The sequence below is a fragment of the Natator depressus genome, chromosome 13, assembly GCF_965152275.1.
Source record: "Natator depressus isolate rNatDep1 chromosome 13, rNatDep2.hap1, whole genome shotgun sequence".
Taxonomy (NCBI): domain Eukaryota; kingdom Metazoa; phylum Chordata; order Testudines; family Cheloniidae; genus Natator; species Natator depressus.
The window spans coordinates 1,902,490-1,929,028 of record NC_134246.1 but is presented as its reverse complement, the minus strand read 5'-3'; the positions used below and the strand labels follow the sequence as shown (position 1 = coordinate 1,929,028).

The following is a 26,539-nucleotide window of genomic DNA, read 5'->3' as shown; positions in this document are numbered from 1 at the left end:
GGAGGAGCTTCGGAGCCCGAGCTCCAGCTTGAGCAGCACTGCCCTGCTGGTTTCAGGGCTGGAGTTCGAGCCCGAGTCTGTAGACCCGGCTCTGAGCTGCATGATGCCAGTCGCACAACGTGATGCAAAGGTTCGACTTTGCCCGGGGTGTAAATCAGCCAGTAGCTCCACTGGAGTGACCCCACTGGGATGCTGCTGGAAGTTAGAGGAGAATCTGGCCCCGTAGCGATGAATCCAAAAGCTTTCCAATAGAAAAAATGCCTGGCTCTGGGTCTTGTTACTGCTTTTGCCTCACTGGAGTTTTGTTTCTCCTCCCACCTTGTAGCTGTGTCCAGCAGTGGATGCTGTGCTTACCTTCGTGAACCAAAAGTTCACCACCCTGATTTGTAAGTTGATGGCTTCATCTTGTCCTCTTCTCAGTAGCTCCCAGAACACGGCGCAAACCCAGGAACGATGCCGTAGTTGAAGGCCAGAGCGGGCAGGCCAAGGCGTGCTGCGGCAGGCACAGCCGCTGTCCTGTGACTCATGGGAGCTCTGGGGCTGCTCTGTCAGGGCACCCCCGGAACAAGGCCTGGTACCCCAAAGGGAATGGGGTGAAGGGTGATCCCACAATTGTTGCCTCGCGCGTCTCCCACAATTGCTGCACTATCAGGACTCAGTTAAAGAAAGCAGCCCTCTCCAGTACATCGCTGAAACAGGAGCTTAGCATTGAGAAGTGCTTTAGTCCCCTTGGGGACTTAAGGATGTGCTTAACTTTGAGCATGTGCTTAAGTGCTTTCCTGAAGTGGGGCCTAAGGAGACAACTCATTGCTTTTCAAGGCACATGGGTATTAAGGGTCCTCTCAAGAGCAAATCCCCAATCCTTTCCTGGTCTATTTCACTCTCTCTCAGGGCTGGCTAGTGCAGAAGGTTTCAGATGGAGCCTTCCAGGTCACTAGGACCATTGCAGGGGTGGCAGAAGGGTCTGTGGGGAAACTGATGGAGAGACCTCCAAAAAGCGCGCGTGTGGGCCGCTTTACAGAGCCCAGGTGACAGGCCTTGTTCCTGTAGGCAGAGAGCAACAGGGAAATCCCATCAGGAGCCCCAGTTTGTACCAGGCCCAAGCATTTGGCAGCAGTGAGGGCAGAGGCCCTCAAGTTCCTGCCTTCCTGTGTAACTGGTTGGCTAACAGCGTCAGGCAGGCGCCCTGCTCTGCTTCCATTGGGCTTCCCATTTCATCCGCTGGAGGGTTTGCTGCTGTTTAAACGACTTCTCGCTTTTTCTCGGCAGCCCTGAGCTCGGTCGGTGCCCCTGGAAGCACCCAATATGCTTTGCTGAGCCTGCCGGTGACCAGTGGAGATTTTATAGAACTGGATTTAAATGTAAGCGCAACTGCTGGGCTGGGTGTGAGGGGATGCAGGGGGCTCTGCGGATTCGGATAACAGGGACCCTTCTTCTCATAGTGCTGCCTGGGGCAGGGGGCTCCGTGGACGAGGAAGCTGCTCAGTCTCGTGCCCCAGTTGCCAGTGTTCTTGCTCCACCGTTCTATACGGACACTGTTGCTTCACATAAAATCCTAGCAACAAGGCAAGGAGAGTCAGCCAGTGGCCTGTATATTGTCCAAATGCAAACCCTCTGGATCGCTGTGCCCCGCTCTTGAAATGGCTGAATGTCTCTCTTACCTCTCCTTTCAGACCACGGTCCAGCAAGAGAGTGGAGATCTCATTGACCTTCCTGCAGACCCCCCAGCTCTTACCTCCCTGCCGCCGAAAATGGACTCAGCTACCCAGCTGGACGTGTCAGTGAATTTCCTGAGCGCCGAGCTAACTCTCATACAATCATTCTTCGACCTTGATGTTTTTCAGAATTGTGGATACATTTGGCTGCATAATTACCGGGACTGCATGTGCCATGATAATGACAGTGGCTTCATATGGTCAGCTAAGTGCTGGTTACTGGTGCATGCAGTCACCACTGGGCTAATTGCATATGCAAATGAAGCATACACATTTCTGCAAATCTGGGCAAAAACAAATGAGTCTGGTGCTCACAGAAGTTGAGGGGCTGGTACTGGTGGTTCTTACAGGCTTTATCCCAAGAGTGGCCGAGCACCTGTAGTTCCACTGACTTTGGAGGGAGTCACAGGTGCTGAATCCCTCGCAGGATGTGCCTCAAAATTGCGGGGGGAAAGAATAAAGAAAACCAGCTGTTGCACCTGCTAATTGATCAAGGAGCGTGTGTGTTTATTATGTAAGAAAAAGAGGTTTTGCTTGCCCAAGGAACACGGAAGCATCAGGGAATGCCAATGACAGGGACATGTACCATTCTCAAAACAACACACAATTCAATGCCAGTGTGATGCTTTTCTCAGGAGATCATTTTCCTGGTAACCTATAAGTTTTATGGGCTTGCAGGTGCTGTTCTCCAGAGCCTTTGTTAGGGCTGATCAGAGAGGTGGCAGACACACACTCCTAGATTTGGGAGGGCAGAAAGCTGGGCCCTGCTTAGCATCTCCTGGGGATTCCTCTGTGTTCCTGCAGGGCAGCTTGAAGCCCCCTTTGCATCGCTAAAATGGCTCAATGGAGACTGGCCAAAGATCTGGCTCCATCCCCACGCTGCCATGCAGGACTGAACCGACTTCTGATGCCGACTCAGGTTTCTCATTGCAGCATATCAATTTGGATACCCAATTTTCTATTCAAGAAGAGAAGCTGTGACTCTCCTTAGCTCTGGACAGGTCAGACATTCACTGTTATCTTTCCGTTGTTTCTTACCATTGAGAGTGTGATCATTCTTGACCGTGGGAAGGGCCAGGTACAGAGAAACCATGCCTGGGTATTGCTAGGGAGCAAGGAGGGGTTGCTGGGTAGAGTCCCAGTAGGACGAATTAGGTAGAGGGAACTGTGCTGAGCCCACGAGGGGCAGCAGGATGGGCTGGGGCCACGCAGTGTTTGTTTGCACACCCCAGTTCTGAGGTGTATAAACTGTGAATAAGATGAACCGTGCAGAATTTTGCTCTTGATTAGGGCCAGTCACATCCATAGTTACAATAAAGAAAAGAATGATGTGCACACAAGGAGAATGGACAGAGCGAGGTGGGTCAGTCAGCTGTTGTGAGCCCTGAAGCCTAGGAGTTAAAAGACCAAAAAGGAAATCAGAATGACAAGTGAACAAAAGGAAACCAGCTTCTCTTCCTTCCCCACCTCCTCCAGGAGAATTCTTATTTTCTAATTTATAATTTTCTACCCTTATAGCTGGGACCCATCCAGAGACAAGGAAGCCAATCCCACCACCTGTTGGGAAAGTTGGGGGGGGGTGGGTCTGGGAATTTTTCAACCTTTTTTTGGTTGGAAAACTCCAGTTGGTTGAAATGGGAGCGTTTCGAAAAGTTCTGACAAATTTTTCAACTAAAGAATTTTGAAAAAAGGTTCAAAATTGTCAAAAAAATTTTGGTCGGGCATTATCAAAACGAAAAATTCTCATTTCCTGATTCAAAATGATTTTTTGCTTAGAAATTTAAGCCAATTATAGTTAAAAACAAAAACACCCCAAAGGAAACTCTCTCTCCCCCCCACCATACACAGACACACCCTGGTCAAAACTGAAACAAAATATTTCATTTGAATTTTTTCCCAGCATCTTTGGTTTATGAAAAATTTTAAGATTTTGATTTTTCCTCCTAATTTAGGACAGGAAAATTGTTCAAAATCTTGACAATTTTTGTGGGACAGGAAAACATCGTCCTGCCCAGCTCTAGGTCGGGGGAAGGGAGAACAGTGGTTCTGTGAGTTAATGGGGAGGTTTGTTCGTCTATATACTTAGAAGGTCAGCTTTTCCTTTTGCTTACACCAGTGTAAATCAGGAGTAACCCCCACTGGAGTCAGTGCAGAGGTAAAGCCCAAGCTCTGACCCCTGTAGGGAGCGGAGACGTTGACCCAGGGCAGCAAGTCAAACGAAGAGGCTGGAGGGAGGAAAGGGGGCCTGGGTCTTGGGTAATGCTGCCAGCGGCAGGGAAAAGGAGCCACATATAGACAAGGTCTGGAGAGGAAATGCCAACGCCTGTTTCCCTTCTCTGCAGCTTGCATGAAATGGCCATGGCTGCTTCCTCCATCGGCACGTTTGCCGTGAGCTCAGTGGAGTGTGTGACGCTCGGCAAAAGCAAATGCTGAAGACTAATTGTATCTATGAATCTGAGTGTTGACGTGTTGGTCTAAAATGTCTAGCCCTGGAGTTCGTTCTTGGGAACCCAGCTGGATTTCTTTTATCCCTAGTAATAGTTTTATTTCAAAAATCGATGCGCTATAATCCACTAAATCAAAATGTTATTACAAGCAAGAAGTTATAGTGACAAATTAATTGGAGAACTCACCACCTCTTTTGCCAGGAAGTATTAGCAATCTGGAAGATCGCTGTGAGTTAATGCACTCACTTTAATTTCTGGAAGACTTTTGGTCAATAAATAACCATCCCCAATGCTTGCAATGAAAATCTGTTCTGCATTAACAATGTGTGCATTGAAGGTTCAAGGTTCCTCACTCACTCCAATCCCGCTTTCATTATCGAGAAGGAGGGGCTGTTGATGTCCAGGGTTTGTACTTAGATAACGTAAAAGCCTGTGAAGGACAGGAGACAATTACGGCAAGGCTCTTCGGGCTCTCAGTTTGTCTCAGGTGATCTGTTTGGCCTCGTGGGGAGATAATTTGCACCACACTCTGATTCTTTGTTACTAGCTGACCTGTGGAAGAGCCATGAGTCATGGTCAAAGGAAACACTAGAACTGGGGGTAAAATTGGAAAATAAATGGTCATTTTCCTTTGAAATTTTGAATTTTTCAATTTTTTCCATCTAGCTCTCGAAACAACTGGCAATTTGCCTGAATTTTGGGCCATTGCCACTGGACGTCTACACCAGTGAAATCAGAGTCAATCTAAAATGAGTGGGGTGGATGCTGCTTGTGGCAGGCTTAGTAGATCACTTCTCTCTTTTCAGGAGTTGCTGGTGAAGGGATTTTTGGTGAATATTATTGAAGCTGCGTCTGTGCCAGCAATCAATGGTAAGACCGTGAGATGGTTTCATGTTGTAAACTGTTTATCCTTCTCCGAGGCCATGACTACCGGCACTTTCTTTAGACTGAAATCATCTTTTCTGGCAGCGGAATGGACTAACTGACCTAGCAAAGCCTTTCTAACTTTAACTTTCACGAGTCGGTGAATAACTGCGCCCAATAAAATTTCAGATACAGCCATTTTGCACATGCAGAACTTGCATGTGGGCATTTAGAACAGGTAATGTGTGTGTGTTCTCATGCTTCTCTGCAAGGACAGTTGCTCATGGAAACCTGAGGTCGACACACGCAAAACAGATGCACTGCAGGTGCGTTTTTGGAAGTTCTTTGAATATGGTACCTGCTGACAAAATAAAAACTAGATCCCCCTGGGAAACTGGAGATCGTTTTCATAAATTCAGTACATTTTGGAAATCTCCAAACACCAGTGGGCTTATCTGACCTTCGCATTCCTTAGGTTTGCTGATCACAAAATACACAGAAGGCCCAGTCTAGCTATTGGGCACTAGATCGATATTTGGATTGGAAAATGTGCCATCGGAATAATAGAATAATCCGTCTCAAGGAATTTACCTTCTTGGCAAAGAAGCTGCAGGAGAATAGGGGAGAAGTGACTAGAGCATTGCCATTGTCTTCAACTGCCCAAGGCAGTTTTAACCCTGGTTTCTGTTTGCTCGTTTCAGGGGCACTGCATGAAGGGATCCCTCTGCCTAACCTGCTAGGCATTAAATACGAAAATGCTGATATTCGCATGTCTGAGGTAAGTGTACGGACACTTACTTGCCACATGTTTTTCTGTATATTGCATGGTCCGTGCTGGTTGTCAGCACGTAGGTATCTAAGCGCTGAACTAGCTGACGACTAATATTTGTGATATTTTTTACTTCGGTCAGAATGCTCTCGTGCTGAATGTAAAAGCCACCTAAAGCTGACCCAGGAGGAGTCGCTAGACTATTCACCCCAACTGGAAAGAGTCCGAGAGCTGGAGAACAGCAAGTCTGGCATCCCCGGAAGCATGTCTTCCTCTTTTTATTTTTAACATTTTGATTCAATATTTTGGCTCTACAGAGCTAAAATAAAAAGGCAACACCACTCCCGGTAACTGGCGTACGCTGGGCTCTGCCTGTAGTGGAATCGAAGGGCTGTTCATTTGCTTGAATATAATTAATCTCTGTAATTTTCTCAGTGATGTTTTGTTTCAGCCTGTAGCCTCCACAGGAGTTTAGAACAGCAGTGCACTGTGGGCAGTGGAGTTTCACATTCCATGTGCTGCTGCGATAAAAGATTGTAGTTTCTTTCTCTGCATTCTTGGTGTTTCCTCTTTTCAGAAGGTTTTACCGGCTGGGTCTAGCTGCAGAGTCCAGGACTGTGAGGAGCTAAAGAGTGTTAGGCAGGCGGACACTGAGCAGATGTCTCCACACAACTTTGCCAATGCTCTCCAACCCCTTCTAGTCCTGAGCCTGCCTTGAGCAGACTCCCATTTATGCAACTTTGTGCTGAAATATGCTCTGGAGTTACAAACAAACTGCCTCTGATATATCCCAAACCCATCCGTGACTGGATCTGGCATCGCTAGAGCCCATCCAGATCCGGATCTGACCTGGGCCGATCTGTAAAATGCACAGAAGGGGAAAAGTGAATCTGAGCATCCCCAAACGTCAGGGAAGTTTGGATTTGGGTCTAATTACAGTTTTGAGCTCCACAGCCTGGACCCCTCTCTAACATGACCCAGGTCTCTCAATGGAAACTCTAACAAAGGAAAGGAAACAAGTATTTTTGTTTAAAATCTATAAAAACAGTTTTGCAAGTTCATTGGGTTGTAACCTCTGAGTATGCAGCACCCTGCAGCTGGTCAGACACACACTGTCCGGAGCAACTACTGTCTATGCAGGGGTATCTCAAGAAAGCGATGGAACATTGATTCCCTTCATTTGAGCTAGCGAGGTGCCTGGGATCAGCAGCTGCACTGCATGCAGATGTGGTCGCCCTGCTCCCCGGGGTTCTTTTAACCCAAAGCTCTTGGTAGCTTTTACTCTGTGCGAGGTGGTGTCGGGAAATAACTAAGGGGAGACACGGCCATTCGACTGATAGATGGCTGGGAAAAACTGGACGACACAAGAGTGCTTTCACTTGAAGCTAAACTTTACTTAGTCTCAAGCACTTATACACACGTCCGCAACAGGTTAGTAAAACACCCCAACCCTCGATAATTACCAAAGCTGAGTGTGGCTCTCGAGTGGCACAGCGGCAGCCCGTCTGCCGGTGGGGTACACAAGATGCATCCAGAGGGAGAGTCCAGTCCTGAAGAGTCCCACCACCTGAAACTTCCCCCCTTTATTTATATATTTGTAATAGAATGACATGTCCCCTAAAGGAAACTTGTCAAGCAAGCAGCTTCAATGGTCAAGCAGGAGGCTTTCTTCTGATTATTGATTAACCAGGTGTGGGTTTTTCCAGAGTTTGCAGCCTTGAGACCCCAATAGACATTCCTGGGGCACATCCTGCTCTTCTAAAATGCATGTATCAGCAACTTCAATACACCTCTTATCAGGAAGGACGTGGGGTCAAGCTGCCTTTTCTGTGGCACCCAAAAGACCCCCTCCCCTCCTGCCTTGGTTAAACTGAGACTGCTGAATGGCCAATTTACAGCCTGCTGACTTGGCCGCTTTTAGCAATAAGCCATAGTGGTTTCAGGCACTTTACTGGTTTGCCAAAGTCTCCCGTACAGCCCCATCTAAAAAAAAAGATATATTGGAATTGGAAAAGGTTCAGAAAAGGGCAACAAAAATGATTAGGGGTATGGAACGGCTTCCGTATAAGGAGAGATTAATAAGACTGGGACTTTTCAGCTTAGAAAAGAGACGACTAAGGGGGGATATGATAGAGGTCTATAAAATCATGACTGGTGTGGAGAAAGTAAACAAGGAAGTGTTATTTACGCCTTCTCATAACACAAGTACTAGGGGGTCACCAAATGAAATTAATAGGCAGCAGGTTTAAAACAAACAAAAGGAAGTATGTCTTCACACAGCGTACAGTCAACCTGTGGAACTCGTTGCCAGGGGATGTTGTGAAGGCCAAGACTATACCAGGGTTCAAAAAAGAACTAGATTAATTCATGGAGGATAGGTCCTTCAGTGGCTGTTAGCCAGGTTGGACAGGGATGGTGTCCCTAGGCTCTGTTTGCCAGAGGCTGGGAGTGGGTGACAGGGGATGGATCACTTGATGATTCCCTGTTCAGTCCATTCCCTCTGGGGCACCTGGCATTTGCTGCTGTTGGAAGATGGGATACTGGGCTAGATGGACCTTTGGTCTGACCCAGTATGGCCGTTCTTATGAATGTAGTTAAATCTCATTCCTACGGTTGCCTTCTAGGACCCTGTGGGTCCTGATATCCTGCCAGGCTGAGCTATGATTGTGCCATGTGTGACAGCTGGGAGTGCTGAATCTATAGGCTGCCCAGAATGCTAGAGGCTTGCGATGCTTACGTTACTAAAAGTGAGAGAAGACATAGTGGGAATGGGACAATATGGCAGCAAACTCCAGGGACTCTTGACTGCTGGTAAACACGGGGCACCATGCACTTAGATAAAAGGAAAAGGTTTTGGTGGCTGTTTAATTAAAGCGGTCAATGGGATTGCTTCCTTCACTGCCGCTGGGTCAGAAAGCAGGGCACGAAAGCTCCATGAGAGGAAACTCTGATTCTTGGCCGAAAACGTGTTAACTCTTGTCCTGGCAAATAGGGGCAGCTCTGTCTCTTTCTCCATCACCATGGGCTGAGCAGAGTTTGAGGCATAGGCTGGAGATCACCTTAGCCACTCCTCATGGCTGTATTGTACAGACCACTCTCACCCCGTAACTGCCTTGCCCCACTAAGGCATGTTGCCTTTTTTCCATGGGATATGAAGGTACGTCTGAACTTCAAGTGGTGTCATCGTTTTCTCCTGCACAGTGGCGATGATGTGTCTAGGTGCAAATGATGAAATGTGATAGAAACTGACAGTCACTGCTGGGGGGCCCTGGTTAGATGTGACTGGCTCAGGATCAATCAGTATGGGAATTACTGAGCACTTTTTGGTCAGTCCCAGCTTGCGGGGCATGTGGTTTGTCACGTTTGTCGGTACCAGATCTGGGCTGGTCTCAGACCTTGCTTATGCACGCCACACGGTCCTCTAATGCTCTGCCAGGTACAGCCGAGATTCCTGCAAATACGATGTTGTGTACACACCGCACCTAGTGGCTGAACAGTAGAATACAGTTTAATGTTCCAAAAGTTGCCAAGCACAAGTGGGACTCTCACAAGAGAAGGGTTCTTCCCAACTCACGCACTCCCCAGCTGAATTTTCAGCTTGCCCAATACCTTCTCCTTTTGCACTGAGTGTCTATGAGGTCTGCTTCCAGGGTCAGCACAAACGTGTTACTTCTCAAAGGTCATATTTGTTTATTATTTTCTCACATGTTCAGTACATTTCCCACTATCCCATAAAACTCTTCCCTTGTCTCACTGGCAGTCAGTATTTTTTTTTTTAACCCAGCCAGTTTGCACGAGAAATCATTTTGGAAAAGTTGGTCCCTGTATTGTCTGTCTTTGCAAAAACAGCAATAAAGAAGCCATTTAACGAATGTGGACAGGACTGTACTGCTGCTCACGGCTCCCTTCATCACTCATTTGTAGTCATTAATTTGGATTTTGGGTGCATAATGCTATGGTCCAATCTCTTAAATGCATTCTACACCTTGGCATATAGCGGTACAGTAAACAGTATGGTTCTCTTCCTGGGGCTTTTTAGTATCAAACATATGGTATCAAACATTATTTTATTAGGCTTTTGTTTTCACAATTCTATAATGAGAGGGCATTCCAGGAGTTCAAATATCTTTGCATTTAGCAAACATAACCTCTGGGCTTCTGCTTTCACAGTAAAAAGGCATTCAAAAATTGCAGACCCTTTTGCATTTGCAGACATCATGCATCCGGGATTGGCTATAGAATTACAAGATTAATTTTGAAAAGGTCTCTGCACATGTTTACACACAATTGTCCACCAAAATATCCAGGGTGAAATTTGATAAGCAAAAATTACTTTTTGTTTGTGGCTTTCACAGTTCAAAGATTGTAAACACTTTGGCAGACGTCTTTCATCAGGTAGCTAGTGTAGATTTAAGGCTAACTTTGAAAAGGTCTTTGCACTGGTTTTCAAGATGTTGTCCCTAGAAAAGTCTATAAAAGCCAGCCATGAAAACCAATGATCTTTCCATGCCCATAATGCCAAACACAGAAAGCATTCACCTTGTAATGCTAATGAGAAATTGTCCTCAGCAAAAAATCCTAATCAATGAAAGAGTAGCCATAAGCTGCAGAGATGTTTCCCTGTGAGAGAGGTTTTTTGTACCTTCACTCCCCATTGCTTAGCAAACATTCTTTTTGATTCCAAGAAAAAATGAAGATCTTCATTCTCGCTCCTTCGGCAGCTGATGGAGAACCAAGCTTGAATTCTGATGGAAGAAAAATAAATCAAAATATGTTTCCATGATCTCACAGGGAAAACCCAAATCAAACGGCAAATCCCAGATGGCGCCTATTTGATTTCCCACCAAACACTCTTTGCAGGCCCCAAACCTTAGTTTTTGGCAATTATGATAATGCCACTAGGTGAGTGGTAAAAGGGCTATTGGAAGCTGACTTGGGGGAGTATGCATGACCCTGGTCCTGCATCAGCCACCTGCATTGCAGGTAGACCATGAATAGGTCTCTGTTTCCAGACACAAATTAGAGTAGCCTATGGGCAGCTCTAACTTACATTGGCTGCTAATGGCTCCTAGGGGCTGAGAGCACATCTGGAGATCAGCACAGTATAGGGGCATCCCAGCCCACATCTCCGGCCCTCTAGCAGCAGAGATGGGGTGTACACAGGTAGAGAGGCTACCACTTGTGTCAGAGTGATCCCAGTGGTGCAGCATAGAGCAGCCAAGGTGTCTGATTCTTTTAAGTCAGGGTAAAAGGTTTTTTCTGCGCTGTGTCGAGCTCAGTGATACAGGAATATCCGAAAATCCCGCAGGCGAGAGTCTGCTCTAAATCACGTTGATGTAAACCCAGACTGCTCAGCCGATACCAGTGGCATTAGCACAATCGCTGCGTTTGGAATCTGGCCCTGGGAGTCTATTTTCCCATCACTCTGCACGTTAATGGAGTCACTTCATTAAATACTAACGGGAGTCACACACCTGGGGCCCCTTAGGCTGAAGGAGGCAAATAGCTGGACTCCATAACATCTTAATTCTCCCAACACCTGGTTTCAATTGTTTATCTCTCACACATATTTGCAAGACCTGTTTTCTTCTCTCTAGTCCCCAGATCTCTCTAAGGCCGGGTCTACACTGGATAACTGTCATTCAGGGGTGTGAAAAATCTACCCCTCTGAGCAACGTAGTTAAGATGGCCTAAGTCCTCGTGTAGACAGCGCTAGGTTGCCAGAAGAATTCTTCCATCAGCCTAGCTACTGCCTCTCAGGGAGTGGATTCCCGATGCTGATGGGAGAACCTGTCCGGTCGGCATAGGGACTGTCTACTCTGCAGTTGTTCAGCTGTGCCACTGTAGCATTTCAAGGGTAGAGAAGCCCTAGTCTCCTCTTAGGTATGTTATCTGCTTTCTGGTTAAGATTGCACAGTAATTACTGGCACCAAAATCGTATTATATTCATCCCGTTCTTCTCCTTTTGAACTTGAGTCTCATCTCCTCCAATTTCATCTCTATTCCTTTCCTCCTACAATAATTTAATTTCTTAATCGTTGTGTCTTGCAAGTTACTTTTATGAAAGACCTTAGAACATGTCTCAATGTGATTCTTTTTAGGAAAATCCCCTTCAATTTGCGCTACATATGTAATGCCATTATGGTGCCCTTAAAACATGCACAGGACGTCCATTGACATCTCTATTTGACTACAGCTGACAGGCAGCCAACTTATGAGCATGAATGAAAGGTCACTAATGAGCAGCAGCTCTTTGTAATGGAAAGGTATTCCATTATTGCACAGTCCGGTCTTCTTGATTAATCCCAGTGACATTTACTGGAGCTGTATTTATGCTGATTTCATGCTTCTTATTTTCATCCACTCAAAGTCTGAAGTGGCTCAGATGAGCTGATAGCACAAATACTCCTTTATCAACGCACACGTATATCTCATTACATGTCACGGTCTATCCAGCAATGAAACCCGTTGTTCTTTTGAGGTTAGTGAGTGATTAAGTTGCTGGGACAATGGCAGCATTCTAAGTACCTTGGCACCTCTCCTATGCTGACTTTGGCTGTTAGATAAGATCTTTAAAGCTGGAAGTAGGTGTGAGACAAAAGCCACCTCAGCTAATCCTCTGGGAACACGTCTTTCCGTCAGAAGTTTAAACAAAGTGTTAAATATGAACAGATGCTTTGCTGGTGGGGCCTGCATTGTGCCTCACAAGTGCAGAGCATCCCATTTGGAAGTCTCTCTAATGATAAGACTTGATAATGAAGTTCTGCAATTTCACATTTGAGTTCCTTCAGAACTCTTGGGGGAATACCCTCTGGTCCTGGTGACTTATTACGGTTTCATTTATCAGTTTGTTCCAACACCTGCTCTAATGACACCTCCATCTGGGACAGTTCCTCAGATTTGACACCTAAAAAATATGGCTCAGGTGTGGGGATCTTCTGCAAATCCTCAGCCATGAAGACCGATGCAAAGAATTCATTTAGCTTCTCCGCAATGGCGTTAGCATCCTTGAGGGCTCCTTCAGCCTCTCGATCGTCCCGTGGCCCCACTGCCTGTTTGGCAGGCTTCCTGCTTCCGATGTATTTTAAAAAAAAGTTTTGCTGTTAGTTTTTGTGTCTTTAGAAGTTGAAGAGCAACTAGCTTTCTTGGCCTGCCGCCTTATACTTTTGTACTTGACTTGTCCGAGTTTATGCTCCTTTCTGTTTTCCTCAGAGTTCATGCCCAAGGGTCAAATGCTTTTTTGCTTCTAATTACTTCTTTTACTCTCCTGTTGAGCCATGGTGGCATTTTTTTGGTCCTCTTACGGGTTGTTTTTCACCTGGGGTATACATTTAGTCCGAGCCTCTATTATGATGTTTTTAATAGTCTCCATGCAGTCTGCAGGCATTTCACTCTTGTGACTGTTTCTTTTAATTTCGGTTTAACGAGCTGCTCGTTTTTGTGTCGTTCCCCTTCTTGAAGTTAAATGCTACAGTGGTGGGTTTCTTTGGTATTTACCCTCCCCTATCCCCCAAAGATCTTAAATTTAATGGCATTAGGGTTGCTGTTACTGAATGGTTCAGCTATATTTGCCTCTTGGGCCAGATCCTGTGCCCCATTCAGGACTAACTCAAGAATTGCCTCTCCCCTTGTGGGTTCCAGGACTAGCTGCTCCAGGAGTCAGTCAGTAGAAATGTTATCTTTGTATCCCTTCCTGAGTGACATGAAGCCGTTCAATATGAAGACAGTTGAAATTCCCCATTATTGTTATTTCCTGCCTTTTAAGCCTCTCTGCTCTCCCTCAGCATTTTATAATCACCGTCACCATCCTGGTCAGGTTGTCAGCAGTATGTTCCTACTGCTATACTCCTACCGTTCAAGCATGGAATTTCTAGCCATAGAGACTCTATGGTACAATTGGATGCATTTAAGATTGTTACTTTATGCTTTCTTTAACACCTGGTGCCACTCCCTAACCAGTGCAGCCTATTCTCTCATTCCTGTATATTTTGTAGCTGGGTGTTACCCTGTCCCACTGATTACCCTCATTCCACCAACTTTCCATGATGCATGTCACATCATATCCTCATTTAAAGCCAGGCACTCTAGTTCACCCATCTTAGTATTTAGACTGCTCGCGTTTGTATATAAGCCCGTGTACGTTTTGTCCATATTCGGGTTGCTTGCCTTCATGTGTTTTATTTAAATAGACTCTTGACTGTTCCTCGCTAGCTCCTACCTATACTTCACCAACTTCAACCAAACTGAACAGGGGTTAGGCCACGCTAATTGATCTGGCTGGAGAATTGTTTTTGTTGACATTTTCCACAGAACATGTTGACTTTTTGGTGAAAAATTGAAAACCAAAAACTGAAAATTTCAAATTAGAAATGATGCTGCAGTGCCTCACAGGAGTTATAGTTCAAGTGCCTCGTACCTTCATTCTTCTGTGATTGCTGGGCTTCATTGCCAATGACACACCGTAGGCTCCCCCTTCCTCGGCCACCACAGTGCATGCTGGGAGCCTCTGGTTGTGGTGCATCATGGGAGATGTAGTCTAGCTGGAGAACCCAGCCTGTAGAGGTGGATGGGGGCATGAGGTACCCAAACTACAAATCTCATGAGGCCCCTGTGGTGGCATTTCTGAATTGCAGTGTTTTGAGTTTAGCTGAATTTTTTTGGTATTTGGCTGAAAACTAAAAATTTTGTTTTCAGGTGGTCCGGTTTTCTTATAAGTTGAAATTTTCTGAGGAAATCAGACACTTTTATTCTCTCACCCCCACCCCCGCCTCATTTAATGAAAGACCCACATATCCATCAAAAACTGCAGCCCTACATGCGAATCCCAGTTTTACTACTCAGCTGAGCAGCAAGGAAGAAAACTCACTGCACTAGACTAGCAAAGAGGCAAGGATCGTTAGATCAACCTTTGTGGATTAGCACCCTGGAATGCTGAATTAAAATGCTGGCCAGAAACCAGGCTGTGCATCTGATACATGTTGCTCAATAATTTACCTAACTTTTCACTTCTATAAGGAAATATTTGCACTGGACGACCTCAGAGATCACACTTTATTGTTAAACCCAAACAATTAGCCTGGCTCTTTCTCAGTCATGTCATTTTCCTCATTCTAGTCACAGGTTTTTATGTATATAAGGGCTGCCAGTTGCAGGTCAGCTGCAGAGAAGGAGGACAACTCTTGAGACCTTTCTTAGTGACCAAGAGCTTGCGAAGGTAAGACCAGAATGACTCTCTGAAGAGCATTCTCTTAGATCAAGCCTGGATGAAAGCAAATCCACCATCGCAGACAGAGGCGGGTGGGGAGGTTGCTGTTCTTCGTGGCCTTTGAAGAACAGATGTATGTTCACTGCGTGTTGTTGAAAATTCTTGAAGTATTATTTCAAGGCTTTCATAAATAATAATTATTAAAATCATCCCTTGAGCAGCTCCATAAACCAGGTGCGCTTAGGCCCAAGGTGAGTTTGACCCTTAATTTTTATCTTGATGCTTTTTGCTCTGTTTTATTATATTTCCATTTAAATGTGTTGATGGTACAATGGGAGCAATGAAGAAGTTCCTTCGGGTTCTCAAGACAATACTAATTCTAGTTGTGTCCCCGTTTTCAGTACAGGGACTATATTGCTGGAGCTGGTAATATCTCTAAAATCAAAAGAGCGTTGGAAGTGCTCCTGTTGCACTTTTCTTTAACATAGTCTTTGAAAAACGACTCTAACCCTTTTAAACACTTCATGCTTTTATCAGAGATGCTCATGTTTGATAAGGGTTTGCCCTCCTTTCTAGCTGAGTCTTCAGTGAAGCCTGTGCTTATGCCACTCCATTAATGTTCATGACATGTCGTGTTACAAACAAGGTTCCGACTGCCCTACATGTGGGATACAGGTTCCGGTTTGTGGGAGAAAATTCTCAGTCAAACTCCAATTCAAAAATACCGGAAACCATTCCCGATGGAATGAGGAAAATGACTTAACTATCCTAAGTCGAGGGAGTAAGGAAAGTGGCATAACTGTTCTCTCCTTTCACATGGCTCCATTATGGAAGTCATCTGCTGAAAGTTCAAGTTTTGGTCTCTTCTAAATCCATGGTAATTTTACTTCATTAACTTCAATGGGATCAGGAATCGACCGCAAGTACCTATTGCCACTCATCTGCTTGTTGCCTGAATGGATCCCCTCTGCCATGCCTTCCTCCTTTCTCCCTGCTTCCCCTTCATTCTGTGCAACTGGCTTCTTTCCCTGTCTATTCTATCCCCTTCTGGCACCATGTCCAGTCTCCAGCTCCTGATCATCATCCTCGGATGTTTAATGGACTGGGAATTCTTTTCACAGGTACCACAACCAAGATGTTAAAGGTTTGGGCCATTCTTCTCTTCAGCGGCCTGCTGACCCCGTCCCAAGGACTAGATGGAACTGTTCAGGTTCTTTCCAGTGTGGATGTAAATGGATTAGAAAAAGGTAAGTTTTATTAGAATACTATTTAATCCAGTGTTGTGGAAGGGGTCAGATTTATTACGATTTTCTGAACTATTTTGTCCTTCCTTTCATTTGCCCCTACACAGAAAAGCTGCGGCAGTACCAAAGTCACTGAGTATCAGTGACAATGATAATCGGAGTCATTCTTGCAGTTATAAAGCACTTTGTACCCAAAGATTGCAAAGGGCTTTACCCAGGTGCATAACTATCACCAAACACTCTTCACAAATGGGGACACTGCGGCACGGGCAGGGGAGGAGACGTGCCCTAGGCTACACAGTTGGGGATGGAACCCACCTTACCTATTCTAACCACTGGCTCATCTCTTCAGTTATAGCCGATGTGCTCCACAGAGGCGACATTCTCAACAGTGTGCAAGGAACCATGTCAGCTGCCGCTGGGGGGCTCCTGAACCTGGGAATTGGCCTCACAGGGTAAGTCGGGGGCAGCCCAGGTGTCAGTGAACAAACCACGGGCTGATTTCTGGCCAATGGGGGAGGGGGACTGGCGTAACCAGCTTCCAACGAGGAGCACAAAGATGTTGCAAAAGGCAGCGCTGATGTCCGGCCCCATTCTGGATACGAGCAGTCCCCTCCCCTCCCTACTCCAATATGTGTCTAATGAGAGACAATAATCTAGTAGGGAGTGCTGTATGCATTCGTCACTGTCAGCCCTGGTCATCCACTTGCGCACCCCACATCCCTGACCCACTGGCCACCCCCAATGACATCCCTCTGCTGGTCCGAGTCAGAGAGAAGCAGTGGGGCAGCTTCCCCATGATCTTTTGGGGAGCTAAGATTGGAGCAAGCCTTTGTTCCCCATGGTGCTGAGACAGTGTTTCTGGGTATGTGTCTATGCACTCGCCTGTCCAGACCATGACCCGTTACCATCAATATGAGCAACTCAGTAAGTGATGAACCTACGTGTGCCTCACAACCACCCGATGGTGACACCGGGGGCAGCGTCGCTCACTCCTTGCTCTGTCCAGCGTGACTCTGAAATCACAGTTGGTGGGTTTCCCCCTGTCCGCTTTGGGATTTTAAAGTGTTAACAGCCCTTGAAGGAAAAAACCCTGTACCCAGTTCTATTCGTGCAGGAGGGAGAGTTCCCAGCGCACAGTGGAATTAAAGCACTGTGAAAACGTAGCTTAAACACCCAGGCTGAAAACCCCTCTAGCTCATGAAGCCCCTTCCAGGGGGACTGGCTGGCTGAGGGGATGAACACTGGGCTATGGAAAGTCCGTGTCCTCAGCGCTATTGTTCTGTTGCCAACTTCTTGTTCTCGTTTGTTCTCCAGGCTGGAAATTAAAAAACTTACTCTCCCCAAAGTATCGCTGAAGCTCCTGCCAGGCGTGGGGGTCCAGATGAACGTCTACACCCAAGTGTTAATTGAAGGCAAAGGGTGAGTCGTCTTTCCTGGAGGGGGCCATAAAGCAGAAGGGTGCAACACGAGAAAACTCAGACCAGGACGCATTCCCCATTCCTCCCGGCTCTCTGTGGACAGAGTAGTTTCTTTCCCAGGCTTGTGTATATCAGCAGGTGTCATTTATTAACCATAGTTCCACCTTTAAAAGTTCACACGGTGCAGAAATAACCTAGAGAGGATCATGTGAAACGGTGGTGAGTTAGTCAGAGAGCCCCCAGTTTAGCATGAAGACACATCCTGTGAAGAGGCTATTAGCCTGCCCTCTTTCGTAGAGTCAGCCAGCAGGGGCGGTTGTTAAGCTGGATGTAATTAATTCCTCCATCTGCTTTCAGCCTTCTAGGTAAGGTGCTCAGCCTCCAGGTGGACGTGAACATTACCGCAAGAGCCAGACTGGCACAGGATGACATGGGCGCCCCCAAGTTAATCGTTGAAGACTGCAAGACGCAGCTTGTTAACGTTCGGATCCTCCACAAGTGGGTACCACAGATATCTCCGGTGACGCAATGACAATGTGCCATGGATGAGCCAGCATCAACCATTTTTACTATTCTCTTCAAAGAATAAATTTGTTAATTCTTGTGTTTGATACTTAGGATACTTAAGTGCCGTATTCATTTGCTGTGACTAGAACAAATGTTTTTTTCAAAGGCTTGGCTCAAATGGCCAAACTAGAGAGTTTCTGCATTGTGCTGTGCTATACGTGGATGCATATTAATCCTAATATTGGGCCAGATCCTGGATTTCTTTCTTAGCTATTAATTTCAGAACAACCCCCCAGCCCTGCGCTGTACAGAGGACAGCGTGAAGCTACGAGCGAGCAGTTCGATTTCTCTTGTGCTGATTACATTCATTTTCCAGTTACGACCTGGCATCCCTTCTAATTTTATATTCTTCTGTTGTTTAGTGTGCATCCAACTGTCCTAAAGGATGCCCTTGGGAACCTCTTTCCTGGAGTGGTAAGTCTGCAAAGCAAAGGTGGTGGCAAGGATCAAAGTGATTCCTGAACAGCCCAAATGTGCAAACAAGTAGTCAGCTGAGTGGTCCCTATTGCACTAAGTCATTGCAGAGGGGTGAGCTTCTGCACCCCCTGGTGCACCACAGTTGTACCCCTTCTGAGAGGCCAGCATTGGTCCTTCATTTGTCAGCAGAGAGGGTGTGGAGGAGGCTTTCTAAGAGGCTTCCCCATGCGGGCAATGAACTGTGCACGGTGGCAGCTTCTTGCCAAGTTCATGAACCAGCAGTATTCCTATGGCTGTACCAGTATGATCCAGCCTGGGACAGAATCCAGTTACTCTGAGAGTCTCATGCAGTCGGATCTTTTCCCTGTGTGTTACAGCTGTGCCCGTTAATTGATACCGTGCTCAACGCTGTGAACCCTCTGCTGAGCACCGTGAACTGTAAGTTTCTGGTCGCGTCCTTCTTCCTTCCTGTTCCAAAATATTCCTCGGTACAGTTCAGCACTTTGTAGCTGCCCAATATGAAAAATTATCTGATTTTACACGAGTATTTCACCTAAAGGAGCTACCGGGTTTTCTAAACCTTTAAGCCGTTGTTAAGCTGACCTGCAGCAAAAGGGCAGCCGTGGAGTGTAGGCGGTAGAAGCAATCAGTGCTCTGGTGCTGGAGGTGAGATTCTTTCAGAACCAAGTGATCCAAAGAGCAGGGGATGGGAAACAAACCTTCCCAATGTGGGGTGAAAACTCTGTAAAGTTCCTGATCGGGAAGGTGCTGGGAAAGTTCAGTGGCTGCTTTTGGACTTCCCACAGGGAGTCTGCGACCTCCTCCATTCCAAGAGCCGCTTCGTCCTAAGAGAGCTTCTCACAGCTCAGTTCAGAGCCAATTCCTACAGCTTTGCTCAGAGTGACCCAGAGGTGCAGCTGGGTGTTTCTCTGCACGTTCTCTTCCCAGTGCGGGTCATTTCAAGGACTACTGCCCTCAGAAGTCTTCTGCTGGGAATAGGGTGATTGGGGATAGCCAGGAATACTTTGTGCGGAAGCTCTTTGGGGCAGGGACTGTCTGTTCTGTGTTTGTACAGCACCCAGCATCGTGGGGTCCTGGTCCCTGACTGGGCTCCTAGGTGTGATGATAATACAAAAAATAATAAATAATAACAGGAACAGAGAGCAGGGGCACTTCCCCCTCATCCCATTGTAAGAGAATCTCTTTGTCTTCCTGTAGCTGTGGTCCCGCTGGGTGTGGTAGGAAATCTCCAGTACACTTTAGCGAGCCTCCCCGTGGTCAGTGATGCAGCAATCAAACTGGATTTAAATGTAAGTGCTGTCGCTTTCCTTAGTGTGAGCATCCCTGAGTCCACAATGCCGGCTGGTTCTTGTGACCCCCTTGGTGTGGTGACGATTTCTTAAAGGAGCCCCTGGTTTCTCAGTTGCCTTCAGCAGAGGACTCATCCGAAGAGGCTGTGGACTGCAGCCCAGTGACTGGTCACATTTGCTGTCACTTGCTCACTCTCTGTAGACTTCATTACGCACTAACGCTTGCTGGCCGGGTGTGAGAGATGAACAGCAGCTTAGATATTTGTCAGTTTAATACAACAATGTTCAGTTGATCTTCAATCAGAAGCACCCAATGCTAGCATTTGAGAAAGCAACAATGGTCATGCTTTATATTAAGGTTCCATTTGTAGAGAGTTGATAGATGGCTAGTAGATGTTACAAACGTATTACGGACATCGGTAGTATGTGTTGTTGATGGTTATAGGGGCATCAGTAGAAGACATCAGAGATGTTTGTAAGCCATGGCTATAAGCAACCTATTGATCTGTTGGATGGTTTCACAATTGATTATTTATTAAAACATCTATTAATTGTGCATAGACCATTTATAAACTATTTATGAATGGAATCTTACTATACGGTGTGGCCGCAATGATATTGGCTTAATGAATAGTGTATTTCATTGTGGGGAGCTTTATGGATGTCCCTCCAGCCCCTTCTAAACTTTCTTTCAGGCTGTCGTTAAGGATTTGCTTGGCAATAAAGTTGACGATCCCACGTGCTCAGCAGCAACCGTATCTCTGCCGTCAGAGGTGGACAGCTCTTCCCAGCTGGGCCTCTCACTGTGTCTCCTCAGCTCAGTGCTCAAGCTGCTGCTGGCACCTGGGAAACTCAGTACAGACATTGCAGGTCAAACGGTGAGTGTGGCTGTCATAAATATAAAGGGAAGGGTAAACCCCTTTAAAATCCCTCCTGGCCAGAGGAAATCTCCTCTCACCTGTAAAGGGTTAAGAAGCTAAAGGTAACCTCGCTGGCACCTGACCAAAATGACCAATGAGGAGACAAGATACTTTCAAAAGCTGGGAGGAGGGAGAGAAACAAAGGGGTATGTGTGTCTGTCTACATTTTGTCTTTGCCGGAGATAGACCAGGAATGAATTATGAAATTATGATTTCTTTAAATGGCTGAGAAAAGAATTGTGCTGAATAGAATAACTATTTCTGTCTGTGTATCTTTTTTGTAACTTAAGGTTTTACCTAGAGGGATTCTCTATGTTTTGAATCTAATTACCCTGTAAGGTATTTACCATCCTGATTTTACAGGGGGGATTTCTTATTTCTAATTACTTCTATTTTTATTAAAAGTCTTCTTGTAAGAAAACTGAATGCTTTTTCATTGTTCTCAGATCCAGGGGTTTGGGTCTGTGGTCACCTATGCAAATTGGTGAGGCTTTTTATCCAACATTTCCCAGGAAAGGGAGGGTGCAAGTGTTGGGAGGATTGTTCATTGTTCTTAAGATCCAAGGGTCTGGGTCTGTAGTCACCTAGGCAAATTGGTGAGGCTTTTTACCAAACCTTGTCCAGGAAGTAGGGTGCAAGGTTTTTGGGAAGTATTTTGGGGGGAAAGACGTGTCCAAACAGCTCTTCCCCAGTAACCAGTATTTGTTTGGTGGTGGTAGCGGCCAATCCAAGGACAAAAGGGTGGAATATTTTGTACCTTGGGGAAGTTTTGACCTAAGCTGGTAAAGATAAGCTTAGGAGGTTTTTCATGCAGGTCCCCACATCTGTACCCTAGAGTTCAGAGTGGGGGAGGAACCTTGACAGTGGCAAACCGGAAGGGATATATTTCCTTTGAGCCTTCTGCTCAGGCATGCCACCTTTAGGCCACTCACCTATTTTTGCTCTCGAATGACCTAGGAACAGTTTGACTCATTAGGGTAAGAGCCCTGCCTTTTGCATTTTGATAACACACAGGGCTTGAGCTTGCACAGCGCAGGGCTGGGCTGCTGCACATGTGAACACAAGGTAAAAACGTTGATGAGCAGGGGAACCTGGTCTTGCCTTATTGAGAGGGCTTCTGCATGGCCACTGACTTCTCTCTATCTAGTAATACCAGTAAGGTCATAGAGGGGAGAGTCCAGTGGCATCCCTCATTGGCAATTAAGCCCTTGTCTCTTGAGACAAGCCCATTTTCTGCCCATACCCTGCAAGTTTTTTACTCTGTGCTCTTAAGAGTAAGGGCACAAGAGGCTTGAGACTTCTGCTCAGTGCAAACAGTTCAGCCCTGGAGCAGTCAGAGAAGTGGCAGCAGAGATGAATCTGGGCCAAACAATTCTCCTTCCATCATCCACTGTATCTGCATAATCTCAGCACACTGCTACTTGCATGATCTGCTGCCAGTAGAAGAACCTGAGAATTTGGCTGAGCAAAGAAACGTTAACAGGGATAATGGTTTATGCACAATCCATTTCTTGGAAGCAATTCAGCTAGCTGACTCACTTTGTATTTCTCCTTCAGCTTCCCACTGACATCCCACTGACAGCCTCTGCCCTTCACACTCTCGTTCCTGAGGTCAGCAATTTTATTTTTTTCAGCTTTTTTGCCATATCCCTCTTACCTTCAAAATCTTCTGCTTCTTGCTGTAACTGAGTCCTGGTGACTTTGCACAGGTCTCTGAACTGCTGCCAGAGTCACAGCAACCGTTGCTGAAGGTCAGAGTTCTGGAAAGGCCTGCAGTGTCGGAGCAAAATGGGAACGTCACTGTGCGCCTCCCTGCTTCCATTGAGGTTTCCCCCTCAGACTCGCCCCAGCAGCCTCTCTTTGTTCTGAATGCTGTAAGTATAAAGATAACAAGTTCAGATTCATCCCCGTTGAGTCACAGGGAGCGGCAAAGAGGGGACAGTGCACTGAGCCTTGTTGGGTCTTTATCCAGAAGCTTCATGATGCCTTTCAGTTTTGGATAAAGCCATAGAAAATGGGCCCTGTGATGTGTTCTCTGTTGTTCTCGTAAACACTGCAGCACGTCTACATGAAATGTCCTTTTATTTCCAGTGCACTTAAAAAGAAGCCAGGGCTGGGCATTTTATAAAATGCACATAATAAAACCCAACTGGGAGAAAGGGAAGTCAGAACGTTTGGTGCAGAAATTACACTGATGCCACCTACCAAAAGGTTCTAGCTTTGTGCACGAGGAGGAGCGCCCTGCCTTGATTTGGGCTATTCCCAGATGTCTTGGGGTTTTGTTTTCAATCTTGGAAATGGGAGAAGAAGGAATCAATTTACTTTATTTTGTTGCTCTAATTGCAGGATATTGTGCTGAGTGTCCAGCCAACGATTTCAGACAACAAACTCCGCTTCTCTGTAACTCTGGAAAGGTAAATGGGGCTTCGTCCCTTGTGCCTCATTCACATTGTAGGGAATATTCCTCAGGAGAACAACAGGCAGTGAACCAGACAAGACTAAATGGAAATGCACTATTTAAATTCAATACAAAGAGTAGATTCCTTGGCCTCACTTCGGTAACGACAGAGATTTGAAATGGGGACTCTGAAAAGAATAAAAAATAATTAGGAAGTTTTGGTTCCTGAAAAATGACCCTCTATTTTCAGCTTGGTTTTCACAAAGATTGTTTCTGTATGTGCGTGAGACAAATTCAGGGCCAAATGGGCGTCTCATTAACTTGATTGGAGTTGGACTTCATAGTATTGTTACAATATGTTGTAGTCTACGGAAATCAGGAACTGGTAGGTCAAACCCTAGATTTTCCATGTTCTGTCGATTTAATGATAAACTGTGCGAGTAACTGTGTTGCCATCCCAGTGAAATATTAATTTTCTCTGATCTACTAATGTCTTTCCACAGCTATGCAGATACTGGAAAAGTTGGTATCGCACAGGATAGTCTCTGACTCTGTCTTGACTTTTTCCATTTTTTGTAGAGTCGGCTTCAGACTGGCTTCTTCGCTAATTAGCGATTTCAATGTAAGTTCATGACACACACACTGAACAAAGTACAATAATGATGGAGTCTGTATCCAGGGAATAAGGAACAAAAGTTTTAATAAGTGTTGGTCTCCAAGCTTTTCTAGTGGGAGAAAACTTAAGTATTCTCACGCTCCAATTATTTTAATTGACTCCTCTATCATCTTTCACACTAAGCCATTCTGATTTCAAAGAATTGCATTTGAATCCATGAATTAATTTCATACGTTGGGAGCATCTTGTGAGTGTTTGAAGGTTGCGGGGGAGGGTGGGAGGAAATGGAGCATAATTACCTGTCAGTCATTTCTGTGATTAACACACCCGCTTTCAGTCCTGAGAAAGTTGGGAAACCCTTGCCTAAGATTTGCATTGTAAGAGCTCCGAGTGTCCTGCACTGATAGAATTTGCTTAATAAATTTGACACCACTCAGTTTTATACCCTTATAGGCGTCATCCTAGAGCAAAGGAAGCTTTGTTCTCCATAAGCTAACACCTGGCCTGTGGTATCCCTAGTGGGTAGAGAACAGCAGTTTGGGGCATTAGGTGTAAAGCAAGTGGGAGATTCTGAAGCAACCTCTGGACTCTTGATGCTCACTTAAAATAAAAAAGGGGCATCACAGATTGGACTAACTGGGGTCCTGACGGGGAGCTTACTGAAGGCAGCTCTCGTTCAGCATCTTCATCTATGTAGGAGAGTTAGACGTCCTCTATGACTGTAGTATCTGAGCACCTGATAATCTTTAAGGTATTTACCCTCACAGCCCTCCCCATTTTATAGGAAAAGAGTCCCAGAGAAACGAAGTGACTTGACAGTCTGGGGCCCAGCAGGGAACTGAGTCACAAGCTGTCCTCCTCCTGTGATCTGTGAAATGGGAATGTCTGCAACCCGAGAAATGATTGTCTTGCTTACTAAAACAGTCCCATGATAAGAGCCGGCAGGTGGGGGGACATTCTGATCCGGAGACTGAATGGATCAAATTCAATGTCTCCATAATGAAAGGGCAGATCCTGTCTTTTTCAGTGGTTGCTAAGATGCTTCTTTCTCCATTGCAGGTTGCACTTCTTGAACCATTAATCAGTGACATACTCAGTGCTGCGTATGTGCCACTCATCAATGGTACGGTCTTTATATTTGAGTCTTCTGTCTCTTAGAGTCCTGTTTGTGTTTCAGAGCTCTCTTGCCTTTCCTCACGGGCTACAACCACGTCATTCCGCACAGTGCTGATAGTTTCTGCTTGTTTATTTCAGATGCCCTGAAGGTGGGAATTCCTCTGCCTAATCTTCTCAACCTGAACTGGGAGAATGGTCTTGTCAAAGTCATGAATGTAAGGCTTTACTCATTTCTTCGTGTTGCTTTCCTGTAGAGTTTCATGGTGGTCTCTTTTTCTGGATTCTCACTGGCTCAGACTTCGCAGTAACATACCCTGAGATCCTGTCAGTCATTGTCCTGAATTTTCAAGAAGAGGCTAAACTCTGCCTCTGAATATGTGTCTACATTTTTCTTCTGTTCATTTTATAGTACTTTGTTGACTAAGCTGCTGCAATCAAGTATTCTGACAATTAAGTCAAAATTGAACACACAATTAGTGCAGGTGCGAAATACGGCAGAAAATTAGAGGCCACTTCTGAAAATAAGGACTTAAATTGAAATGTCCCACCTTGTTGGCATGGTAAAACCTTACAAACTCTGCTGCTTTATTTGAGAAACAAATGTCTTCTCACCATAGACTGAATGGGACACAGAGCTAAATCTTCACAGTGCAACCAGGAGCCACATACTGTCCCAATTTCATACATGTATGTCTTGTCAAATCTTCTAACCTTGCTCTAGGTGATGGTTTGGAACTGCTCATCCTGTTCCAGTCAAGTTGTTTCCTGAGATGAGACGATGAGTTATACTAACCCATGTAGTAGCTTTGTGAGGTGGATACATTAAATGTTTGCTATAGATTGGATTTAATCCACCATCTGATTTCCACTTGTGATCAAAACTAGGGCCATTAACCCCAATGTACTATGTACTGGTACCGTAGCACCCACTAACCATTGCTAATTCTTTAAATGGTCCCTCTAGCATAGGTGAGAAAAGTTGATGAAAATCTCAGTGAGAAAATTGAATTCTCTTGAACGAGTGCCTTCTCTTCCCCACAGAATGTTTTATTGGTTAACGCGCTGGCCTGAGCCTTCTACAAGGGGCGAGTGTTGGGGGCAGACCGCCACTGGCACCAGGATGAAGGAGAGAATTCACGACTGAAGAACCCTGCACTTCCTTACTTTTGTTCCCCATGACACTTTGAGTCAAGGCTATGATGATAGAAACAAAATGTTCTGCTTCTGATCATTGAATCAAGCTGTAGAAAAGACTTCGTAGGAATGAAATTGTTGCTTACTTGGTTGAAAATAGTTCGGATTTTCTAAGCAAACTTCTGCAGTCAGCTTAAGCTTCAGGAGAGTTTGGAGCCGAGAGCCCTGCTTTGTGCATGGGGGTGCTTTGCATTTCTTGTTACCCTTTCAATAAAAGCTTTCATTACCTCAGCATTCCTGATGTGGTTTTGTTCCCCTTTGCTGTAAGACTCGGGTTGTCAGAATGCTTCCCTCCTCCCCACTGCCACACAACGAATACAGAAATTTGCATCTGAC

The 26,539-nt window shown here is 45.6% G+C and overlaps 1 protein-coding gene across 3 annotated transcripts; it reads left to right on the top strand.

The window, feature by feature from the left end:
- The first annotated feature begins 4,517 nt into the window (after positions 1-4,517).
- On the top strand, positions 4,518-26,431 carry LOC141997236 (BPI fold-containing family B member 3-like). 3 transcript variants are annotated; one of them, XM_074969502.1, is made up of 19 exons: positions 4,518-4,649; positions 4,969-5,032; positions 5,728-5,804; positions 14,910-15,009; positions 16,122-16,247; positions 16,597-16,699; positions 17,562-17,666; positions 18,023-18,163; positions 18,595-18,646; positions 19,027-19,087; positions 19,868-19,959; positions 20,655-20,837; positions 22,437-22,490; positions 22,589-22,753; positions 23,226-23,293; positions 23,857-23,899; positions 24,953-25,016; positions 25,148-25,224; positions 26,051-26,431. In XM_074969502.1, the coding sequence occupies exons 5-19, from the start codon at positions 16,136-16,138 to the stop codon at positions 26,078-26,080; spliced, it is 1,350 nt and encodes a 449-aa protein (XP_074825603.1). In that variant the 5' UTR covers positions 4,518-4,649; positions 4,969-5,032; positions 5,728-5,804; positions 14,910-15,009; positions 16,122-16,135; the 3' UTR covers positions 26,081-26,431. The 3 variants fall into 3 exon arrangements, with proteins under 3 accessions (XP_074825603.1, XP_074825601.1, XP_074825602.1); XM_074969500.1 differs by lacking the exon at positions 14,910-15,009; XM_074969501.1 differs by lacking the exons at positions 4,518-4,649; positions 14,910-15,009 and adding an exon at positions 4,740-4,762.
- The last annotated feature ends 108 nt before the right edge of the window (positions 26,432-26,539 follow it).

Bases quoted from the DNA above. Each gene is read 5' to 3' on its own strand.
- LOC141997236 (XM_074969500.1), top strand. From the start codon at position 16,136: ATGTTAAAGGTTTGGGCCATTCTTCTCTTCAGCGGCCTGCTGACCCCG. The intron at 17,667-18,022 runs GTGAGTCGTCTT...ATCTGCTTTCAG, and splicing joins GTGTTAATTGAAGGCAAAGG to CCTTCTAGGTAAGGTGCTCA. The intron at 22,754-23,225 runs GTAAGTATAAAG...CTCTAATTGCAG, and splicing joins CTCTCTTTGTTCTGAATGCT to GATATTGTGCTGAGTGTCCA.